The sequence below is a fragment of the Onthophagus taurus genome, chromosome 1, assembly GCF_036711975.1.
Source record: "Onthophagus taurus isolate NC chromosome 1, IU_Otau_3.0, whole genome shotgun sequence".
Lineage (NCBI taxonomy): Eukaryota > Metazoa > Arthropoda > Insecta > Coleoptera > Scarabaeidae > Onthophagus > Onthophagus taurus.
Window position 1 is genome coordinate 39,529,768 of NC_091966.1, and position 11,419 is coordinate 39,541,186.

The window sequence follows — 11,419 nt, forward strand, 5'->3', positions numbered from 1 at the left end:
AATAGTAATAATTGGGTTCAATCTTGTTATGGATTCAGTTTTTATGGCCCATTACTAAGGTTTTATGTATAAAAAGTATTTCCCCATTGCTTTTAGTTTTTGAGTTATAATTGAGTTAATTTTTGAAAATCAACAATAATGATGTTTAATCGATTTAGAGCTTATAAATAAAAAATAGTAATAATTGGTTTCAATCTTGTTAAGGATTTAGTTTTTATGGCCCATTACTAAGGTTTTATGTATAAAAAGTATTTCCCTATTGCTTTTAGTTTTTGAGTTATAATTGAGTTAATTTTCGAAAATCGACAATTTTGATGTTTAATCGATTTAGAGCTTGTAAATAAAAAATGGTAATAATTAGGTTCAATCTTGTTATGGATTTAGTCTTTATGGCCCATTACTAAGGTTTTATGTATAAAAAGTATTTCCCCATCGCTTTTAGTTTTTGAGTTATTACAATTGAGTTAATTTTCGAAAATCAACAATTTTGATGTTTAATCGATTTAGAGCTTATAAATAAGAAATAGTAATAATTGGGTTCAATATTGTTATAGATTTAGTTTTTATGGCCCATTACTAAGGTTTTATGTACAAAAAGTATTTCCCTATTGCTTTTAGTTTTTGAGTTATAATTGAGTTAATTTTCGAAAATCAACAATTTTGATGTTTAATCGATTTAGAGCTTATAAATAAAAAATAGTAATAATTGGGTTCAATCTTTTTATGGATCTAGTCTTTATGGTCCATTACTAAGGTTTTATGTATAAAAAGTATTTCCCCATCGCTTTTAGTTTTTGGGTTAAAATTGAGTTAATTTTCGCAAATCAACAATTTTGATGTTTAATCGATTTAGAGCTTATAAATAAAAAATAGTACTAATTGAGTTCAATCTTGTTATGGATTTAGTCTTTATGGCCCATTACTAAGGTTTTATGTATAAAAAGTATTTTCCCATCACTTTTAGTTTTTGAGTTATAATTGAGTTAATTTTCGAAAATCAACAATTTTGATGTTTAATCGATTTAGAGCTTATAAATACAAAATGGTGATAATTGGGTTCAATCTTGTTATGGATCTAGTCTTTATGGTCCATTACTAAGGTTTTATGTATAAAAAGTATTTCTCCAACGCTTTTAGTTTTTGAGTTATGATTGAGTTAATTTTCGAAAATCAACAATTTTGACGTTTAATCGATTTAGAGCAGTAGTGTCCACTAATTTTTGATCAAAATCGACTTTTTATATAAATGTCTTGCCAAGATCGACCGAAGGGTTTAAAGTAACCTTCCTTTTTTTTTGCTCTGAGGCTCAAATATTAGATATTTCAGATTCATGATTTTCTTGGCGATCGACTCAAAACTGCTTTGCGATCGACGTTATAGACACCACTGGTATATAAAGATGTCACATTTGGTTACTAACATCAATGAAGTTATGTTTGTAATGTAAGGATTTCGCCAAGAATGCTTACATAACATCAATGTATTCCTTATTGTAAATATGATTGAAGATATCATATAAATTTGATATTTGTCTTTGCTTGTTTATTTATATATAACATTTTGGTTATAACATTGGCCAAAAATAGAATCGTAGAATGGTTCAAGTGGTATTGTTGAAGTGTTGGGAGGTTTACAAGAAGATGTATTATTTCATCACATCTGCAACATAGCAACACAGCCCACACCTCAAGTGAAGAACTCGTCTCTAACCTAGACCTCTAACCTTCTTCAGAGCCTTCTTTGTTAAAACCTGTACAATCAGGTAACCACAGAAAGGTGATGTTAACTTGAGTATGAGAGGGAAAATAAGATTTACGGGTTTCAGCCTACAGGAGAAGAATCCAAATTCGATACTCAATCAAGGTTTGACTATCTTTTGTATATTGATCCCTTGACTGTTAAGTCAACAAGAAAGGGAATTTATCTTTTTCAGATATACAGGATAGATGGAACCAAAGGTAAATACTAATGCTGCAAAAAGGTAGTGTGTGGACAAGTTGTACTAATTACGTTGTACATTGATATAACCATTAAAGAAATACCAGGGACAGTTAGAAGAGTTTTAGTCAGTCAGGAATCCTACAAGAAAAGGATCCCAACCTTACTCTATTCTAGTTGAGTTGGGTTGAGTTAAGTTGAATAGAATGACTCATATCTTATTATTAAAGTGAGGTTTTCAGAAATTATTAATTAAATTAAATTTGTTAATTGTGATTAGGTTTCGGCTATTAAGCTTTTCAAATAAATTTAAAATCACATTCTATATTTGAGGTAATATAACGTTCTATGCCAAAGGTTCGTTAATCTTTAACACCACTTAAATGTCATTGATGTCATTAAGCCGTCAAATAGCCAATGTTATAGCCAAATTATTATTAGTTACCTATTGATGAAACCAAAGACTTATTATGGTCTATTGAAAACAGATGCAAAAATTTCCAACTTTATACTAGTACAATTCTCCACGATTATGTAAATAAATATTTAACATTTGAAAACGTTTTGAAAATCGTAAACTTTATTCGAGTAAATGTCGAAATTCATCGTCAGTTCAAGAATTTTTTAAAAGAATTAACTAAAACCAATTGACAGACTTTGATTAGAGTTGATTAGATTTGAATCAAAACTTTCTCAAAATGATCTGGGGTCAAAAACTGGGATGTAGTGGCTAGCGGAAGGAGGGCAGAAGGGAAGCGGGTAAAAGCCCTAACGAGAAGAATGTTGTAGGAAAATGGACGGTATTGAATAGGGATGTTGCTTATCGTGGTTTAAACACATAAAGGCTTAGTTGGAGTTGAAGAACAGCTATAGGTGTGGTGGTTGCGAGCGAAGAGAAAGTGCTTGTGAAGGAGTTTACGGGTAAAATATATATGGCGAAAGGAGCGCCCGGATAGTGTGGGGTTGGGGCTCATGATTGGATCCCCGATCCACTAAAAACCCCTTTCCTCGTCTTCCTCCGGAACCGCCAGAAGACATTTCTTTGGAGTTCTATCAAACTTCTTTTCTTCTTTCACCTCTTAAGTACTGGTCCCTCTTCTTTCGACACTCCATCCTTTATTCATACCTGGTTGAGGAGAGCTCGGAGCCCTCCCCTCTGATAATCGCCGTCCCTCTCACGTGGTCACTATTACCCATTGCTCTCTCCCTGTGTCTCACATACTCCTCCTTTATGGTGAGAATCTCCACAATCATTCTCGAAACGACATTCCACTTCCTCTCGCTGGCTAGCATCTGCTATATGACATTATCAGTGTTTAAAAGTACCCCGAGTTCGTTTTGGCACTTCTCTCTCAACCCAACCCAACCCAATAGCCCGACAGACTTCAGTTATCAATAAACTTTCACGAATTCAACGAGTAGCTGGATTGGCAATTTCTGGTGTGGAAAACACAACGCCAGCTCTAGCAATGGATGTTTTGCTTGGCCTACCTCCTTTGCATTTGCATATACAGAGTGGTCCATTCCGACATTTCTCCGCCTTTGTCAATTTGATAATAGAATAACGCATAAAAAAACAAGAGTTCGTGGAATTGCTTATGTCGGCATTTTCAGAATATCGCTTTCAGAGACTTAATTGGTTGAATTGCTTTAAAATGTAACAGGTAAAACTAAATTTGCATAAAAACTGCTTAGCAACAAATTCTGGAATTCATTCAATCGTTTTACATTATAGCAAAGTGCTTAAACTAAGTCATTAAATCATGGATACTCTAAGTGTGGCAGAAAAAGTCGAAATGATTTTTATTTATGGAGAAAGTGACAGAAAAGTTGCTGATAGTGTAACTTTGTATCGAGAACGTTTTCCTGATCGAAATACACCTTCGAGAAGTACCTTTTATAGAGTTGTGAATGATTTCACTAACACAGGAAATATCGAATCAAGAGATAATTTCGAGATAATCGCTTGTCTTACGTTAAGTGGACCATCCTGTATATATATATATACACTGACCGGCAAAAAAACCGGCCACTAAAATGTAGCCACAATTTCAAAGCTGGCTTACTCGCGAACCACTCATTCGATTTTGATGATTCTTCTTTTGATCGAAAGGTTGATTCTTTTGTAATAATCCTGCGATAGAAATTTTTATTCGGATATTAATTTGAGCATATACGGGGTGCAAGAATGAGAAAACCTTTTTTTCTCGAAATTTGTAATACCCTGTGGGGTGCAACTGCTACAGCAGATGGTGTTAACTGGAATCAACGGAAGCCCAATCTTTTCTGAGCATTTTGTTTTTTTATTCACTTTATTATCTCTGTTACTAACGAAGATGCAGTATATTAAAGCGATCGCCTGTGAAAACAAGACGAGTGACAATAGTAGCTGATGACAGTTTTATTGTTCTAAGCAATCGTAGAACGACAGCTATAGAAGCTCGGTGTCGTCTTCAAATGGTGCATGTTGTTGATGTCAGGGAGCAATTGCGGCAAACTCTTCTTCAAAAGCAATTCGTAACTCTTGAAGGTTGTCCGGTAGGACAGGACGATGACGAATGCGTCTCTCAAGTTGGTCCCAAAGATATTCGATAGGGTTAAGGTCCGGGCTGCACGCTAGCCACTCTATCCGTTCAATACCCTACTTCATCAAGATTTTCGTTAACCACACGTGCTACGTGCGGTCGCGCATTGTCATGCATTAGCATGAATACGTCACCAATAAAATGGGAATAGAACCTCCATGGAAAGGTACTCTTTCCGAAATTGTGCAGGTCGCAAACCTTTCATTACGACGTCTCCACACTCATTCTCGACCATCAGGTGACCGGACACAAAATCGAGACGCGTCAGTGGAACAATGGGGTGAAGAGCACCTTACCCCATTGTTCCATTCCCTAATTCATATGTACGCGCCCAAATTGAAGACGTGTTCGCCGATGTCTCTGGAGCAGCCGAGGTCTTTTGGCAGGTCTTCTTGCAGTCAGATCACTTTTATCAAGTCTTCGGCGAATAGTTCTTTCACTTACGACAACCCCATGCACCATTTGAAGACGATGCCGAGTTTCTACAGCTGTCGTGCTACGATTCCTCAGAGTGTTTAGAACAATAAATCGGTCATCAACTGCTGTTGTCACTCGTCTTCTACCGAAACCTTGCCGCCTAGTGAAATTTCCTGTTTCCACATATTGATTCCAGGCATCCTGAACTGTTGTTGGGGGTATACCCAACGTATGGGCAACGTATTGCTGACTTTTGCCATCCTCAATTAAAGTAACAATACGCGCAACATCAGTTACTGACAACGGGATTGCTATTATGTTAAAAGACTGTACAAATCTTTAACAACTGTCAATTTACTATTCGAAACAAATGACATACGCTACCTAGCGCGCCACCTTAGATTTTTTTATGCTTGCTTGTCTTGTTTTTACAGGCGTTCGCTTTAAAACATTGCATCTTCGTTAGTAATAGAGATAATAGAGTGAATAAAAAAATAAGATCTTCAGAAAAGATTGGGCTTCCGTTGATTCCAGTTAACACCATCTGCTGTAGCAGTTGCAACCCACAGGGTATTAGAAATTTCGAGAAAAAAAAGTTTTTCTCATTCTTGCAGCCCGTATATGCTCAAATTAATATCCGAATAAAAATTTCTATCGCAGGATTATTACAAAAGAATCAACCTTTCGATCAAAAAAAGAATCATCAAAATCGAATGCGCGGTTCGCGAGAAAGCCAGCTTTGAAGTGTTGGCTAATTTAAAGTGGCCGGTTTTTTATGCCGGTTAGTTTATATATATGTTGTTATGGTCTTATTTTAAACAATTTTCTAAGTGCCAAAAACTGATTTAGTATGTAGCTGACCGCTTTAATACAACATATTCTGATCGCCAACTCATTAGCCAAAGTATCTTGAAGTGTGGCTTCCCATATGTTTCAGGGGAGGTTCAACAAAATGTAGTTTTGGATGTGCAAGAAAACCCTTGCCTTACTGTAAGGAGTATTGGGTCTAATTTGGACATTAGTAAATCAACGGTTCACAAAATTTTAAAACCCGCAAAATATCATTCCCATAAAGTACACCTTATTCACGAGCAATGAATCGTAGCTTTTGCAACAACAATTTTGCTACGATGACAAGGACTTTACCAAAAAGGTCTTGTCCAAAAGAATGCTATACTTTTTGTTATACGTTTTAATTAAATGCGAAAAAATATGTTGACTTTGATAAAAGTTATTGGTACCTAGCGTTTTCCGTTTTCGAGTTATTCTGATTTGAAGTATTTTTTGGCAAATTTTATTATGCTCTTTAAAACTCCATATCTCAGCCAATGTTCATTCAAAGCTCTACATTGGCACGAGCTACAAGGTATGGTGCACGGTGAAATTTGATAATGTTATCAATCGGTGTACAATAGATCTTAGAGATCGCGGTACAAGGTTGGTTGGTCCACCTACTCGATATATACTTTATGTAATGTAATGTAATATTGCTTATATTTGACTTACCCTGTAATAATAATTTTGTTTGGATAGTTTGATCCGAATTATACTAAACGTTGAGGTATAATACCCGAAATAGTTTCATGTAAACAAATAAAACAATTTATTTTATAAATTTCCTGAAAATGCAGCTGACGCTTTCACCATTTTATAGCAGAATCTTCCACTTTAGCACGTAACCAGAATACGACTGTTATACAAAAAATTTTCGAAAGAAATTTTATTTCTCTTACACAATTCACATTTTTACATAACTTGTTTACAACATTTTTGAATATAGTTCATTATGATTCATCTAAATTGTAAGAAAGTAAAAAATGATTCTCTAAAGAACCAGTTAATAATTTAAATTACATCACACCACAAACTTTAGTTACTTAATTAACAACATAATTTAGTCAATTACACCTTTTAACTTCTCCCAAAACCCATAAATATTTATAAGTTCGAACGGGATTTGAGAAAGTTATTTATAACTTTTCATATAAGTAATAAACATCATCTAATTAAACTTTTATTTATATACAGGGTGTACAAAAAGTATGGAATAATGGTTCTACAGCTTAAACTTCAATTGATATTAAAAAAGTTTTAAATAAAAATGACTTGAAACAATTTTTCGCATATCTTGGCATAGAAATAAAATAAAAATCTTGACGGCAGTCTGAGTTACGACATGGTGAGTGTGTTTTTTAAATGGAACAGCCTGTATATTTTAACGTTTTTGGATTCCTTTTGACAAGGTGTTGCAAAATGCCATAAGGTTTTAATGCTTTAAACTGCATAGTATTCGAGATATTGAAACTTTTTTATTTAAAAAGAGTTGATGTAGCGATAACCAAATTATGGCGTCATTATGGAATAGACAACCTAAGCCTTGACGTCACAGAGATGGGCAGAGCTTATACTGACTCCAAACAGTTTCGTTGCTAACTGTGTTTGCAACTTGTTATAACTTGTTATGCAATTTTCAATTAGTGTTAAAATAAAATAAAGTAAATGATGACATTTTTTGGCGACTTATCGTTAGCAACGAAATTATTTGGAGTCACTATAGGATCCGCCCATCTCTGTGACGTCAAGGCTTAGGTTGTCTATTCCATAATGACGCTATAATTTGGTTGTCGCTACGTTTTAGACACTACAGTTTAAAGCATTAAAACCTTATGGCATTTTGCAACTCCTTGTCAAAAGGAATCCAAAAACCTTAAAATATACAGGGTGTTCTATTTAAAAAACACACTCAGACGTCGTAACTCAGACTGTCGTCATCATTTTTATTTTATTTCTACGCCAAGATATGCGGAAAATAGTTTCAAGTAACTTTTATTTAAAATTTTTTTCAAGATAAGTTTAAGTTTAGCCTGTACAACCATTATTTGACTTTTTGTACACCCTGTATATTGGAATTCTTCATTTCCAGCAAATCTAATTATTATTATGTCACGATGGTTAAGGAATATCTTCCGAAAAAATTTCTCGTTCGTCAACGTACTGGAAAAATAATTTTGCGGAAAACAAACATAATATGTGTCGTTTTCACGCATATTTAGTTTTCGTTTTTTGTTCAACCGTTAAATATAGGTCGTTATTTCCCGATGTTAAAAGAAATTTTTGCAATTTTCCTTATTACATCGTTCAAAAAAAATTCTTCTTTTGAATATTAAATAAATAGATTCACGTAGTAGATATCTTATCAAAATGATTTCAGTTTCAATTCATTACGTACTCAAATTTCATCTTCCCACTTTCTAATTGAATTAATTACAAGTGTTAGATGTTTTATTAATGAACTATTGTAACATCCTAAATGATGCTACGCAAAGAATTAAAAACAATTAAATTAGAATAAAAATTTTTAAAAAATTCACTTTCTTTTTACGATTTTTAAGGTAAATTTATATTCTTTGATACATATTTTCGCCATTCTCGCCAGATTTTAACTGCTTTGCTTTCACAACAGCTTGCTATTGTCGTCTAATGTTTTAAATACGTGCGCGGAAATTTACAAGAAACGTTTCTGTACATACAAATTTTAATAATTATGAATATTTTGAATAAAAACAATTTTTGGTTAAATTTCAAAAAGCTTTCCAAAAGATGTTTTAGTGTTCTTCCCGGTTGAAAATCGTAATAAAACTTTTCACTTAAATACCAAAGTTAATTGATTGCATATAATTTACGACCTTTAAACTTTCGTTTGAATACTCTGTCCGTTTCAAAATCGAGATTTTAATATTCCGATTCGTTTTCTTCCTTGTTCTTTGCCCCACTCGAAGATCAAACGAAAGAATCGAACGGTTTATGAGTTAAAAAAAATTATGTAACCCCTACGAGTAGGTACCCTGACATTCGAAAAGTTCTGGATTGAATTGCACGTAAATCACGTTTCGTAGAGTGGAACCTATTTCCTTTTTATGTAACGCTTCTGAAGGCTTCCACCTTCTGAAAACGGACAAAGGTGGGGTTTGTCATCGACCACTATTTATATAGAACCACGACAACCCGTGATCATACCATAACGGATACTTTCGGTGTTTATATTAGTAAACTTGTGAACTAGCCACAAAAAAGATATTAAAATGGCCTTCGTTAAAAGTTTGGTAAGAAATTAATCAATTTATTTTTTGGTGATTTTAATTCTTTTTTTAGTTGGTTTTAGTTGCTGTGTTACTTGCTCTTGTAGCTGGTGCACCAACACCTGGAGGATGGGGAGGGCATCAGTAAGTATTTTCTTTTTAATTTATTTATCTTCTTTCTTTTTATTTTAGTTTAGATTAAAATACTTTTCCTTATGTAATCTCACTTTCCTTTTTCGTATTTGGTTAAAACAAGGTGTTGTATCTTGAATTTTGAGTAGGTTCGAGTTTAAATTGGTTCTAAATTCGATACATATGGGGATTTCACTTTCTTTTCCTGCTCGGATCTTAACATTCTTACACAAAATTCTTAATTAATTTATTTCTTTTAGTGAACATCACATAATTCATGTTCCATACCACGTCCACACCGTCCATCACACTCATTTAAGAAACGTGGTCGTCCCGGTGCCGATTGTTAAAAAGATCTACGTCCATCCGCATGTTGACCATCACGTTCACGGAGGCTGGTGGTAGAAGTTTTCACAAGTTTACAACACCGCTTTTTATTATTACAAAATGTTATAATAAATTAGTACTATAAGTTAATTGCTCCAAAGAGATTTCTTCTACAAATAGAGAAAATCTTTGAAAGCTACGATAATAAGGTGAAGTTCGAGGAAGATCAAGTTAATTTTTTTCGTTGATGTCCTCGTAGTTGCCAAAAAATTCGTTGTTTTAATAGTCAATGTAAATATAATTTTTTGTGTATTTGTACTTATGAATGTATCCTGTAAAAGATGTACAAAATTAAAATTGATTTTTTTATTATCAAAACGTTTAATTTTTTTGCCTTGTCTTAAAATAAATTTGATATGCACGATATGATCAAAATCCTCAAAAATAATCGCGCTAAGTCAATCGTGATTGCAAACAAAATTAATATTAAACAGATAAAAAATTAAAAGAATAACTTCAACAACGAAACATAAACTCAAATGGCACTAAGATGATCTAACAACAAATTAAGTCTATTGAAAAGCGAATTTATTCAAATAGAAAACAAAATTAAAGAGTAACCTAATTTGAGCTTCAATTTGTTGCCTCATTTATACTATAGTTTTTGATAAAACTTGGCAGAAACTAGTGATGTGTTCATTGGAAAGAGGACACTCTTATTAACACTTTGGGAAATTTTCACAGTCATATTCCAAGAACTGGGTTGTATACGAATTTTTAAAATTTAATCGGCGAAAATTGCAAAATTCGAAAGAATTGTCGATCATTTCAAAAATATTTTTCTTAAAAACTAAAAGCGATTTTTCAAAACGGCTTGTTGCATTAAAAAGAGGATACTTTAATTAATAATTGGTGATATTTCCACAAGGATCCTTCAAGAAATGAATTTTATAGCGAATTTTGAAAATTATCGATGAAAATTGCAACATCGATAATTTTATCAAAACTTCAAATATTATTTTCTCAAAAACTAAAACTTATTTTTCAAAACGTGTTAGTTCATTGGAAAGAGGACACTCTTATTAACACTTTGGCAAATTTTCATACTCATATTCCAAGAAATGGATTTTATACGAATTTTTAAAACTTAATCGGCGAAATTGCAAAATTCGAAAAAATTGTCGATCATTACAAAAATTTATTTCTTAAAAACTAAAAGCGATTTTCCAAACGGATTATTGCATTAAAAAGAGGATACTTTAATTAATAATTGGTGATATCTCCACAAGGATCCTTCAAGAAATTAATTTTATAGGGAATTTTGAAAGTTATCGATGAAAATTGTAACATCGAAAATTTTATCAAAACTTCAAATATTGTTTTCTCAAAAACTAAAAGTTATTTTTCAAAACGTGTTAGTTCGTTGGAAAGAGGACACTCTTATTAACACTTTGCGAAATTTTCATACTCATATTCCAAGAAATGGATTTTATACGAATTTTTAAAACTTAATGGGCGAAAATTGCAAAATTCGAAAAAATTGTCGATCATTTCAAAAATTTATTTCTCAAAAACTAAAAGCGATTTTTCAAAACGGCTAGTTGCATTAAAAAGAGGATACTTTAATTAATAATTGGTGATATCTCCACAAGGATCCTTCAAGAAATTAATTTTATAGGGAATTTTGAAAGTTATCGATGAAAATTGTAACATCGAAAATTTTATCAAAACTTCAAATATTGTTTTCTCAAAAACTAAAAGTTATTTTTCAAAACGTGTTAGTTCGTTAGAAAGAGGACACTCTTATTAACACTTTGGGAAATTTTCATACTCATATTCCAAAAAATGGATTTTATACGAATTTTTAAAACCTAATCGGCGAAAATTGCAAAATTCGAAAAAATTTTCGATCATTTCAAAAATTTATTTCCCAAGAACTG

At 32.7% G+C, this 11,419-nt stretch overlaps 1 protein-coding gene across 1 annotated transcript; it reads left to right on the plus strand.

Moving 5' to 3' along the window:
• The first annotated feature begins 8,957 nt into the window (after positions 1-8,957).
• On the plus strand, positions 8,958-9,857 carry LOC111416375 (uncharacterized). The gene is made up of 3 exons (XM_023048375.2): positions 8,958-9,044; positions 9,094-9,164; positions 9,413-9,857. The coding sequence occupies exons 1-3, from the start codon at positions 9,024-9,026 to the stop codon at positions 9,555-9,557; spliced, it is 237 nt and encodes a 78-aa protein (XP_022904143.1). The 5' UTR covers positions 8,958-9,023; the 3' UTR covers positions 9,558-9,857.
• Positions 9,858-11,419: the final 1,562 nt, after the last annotated feature.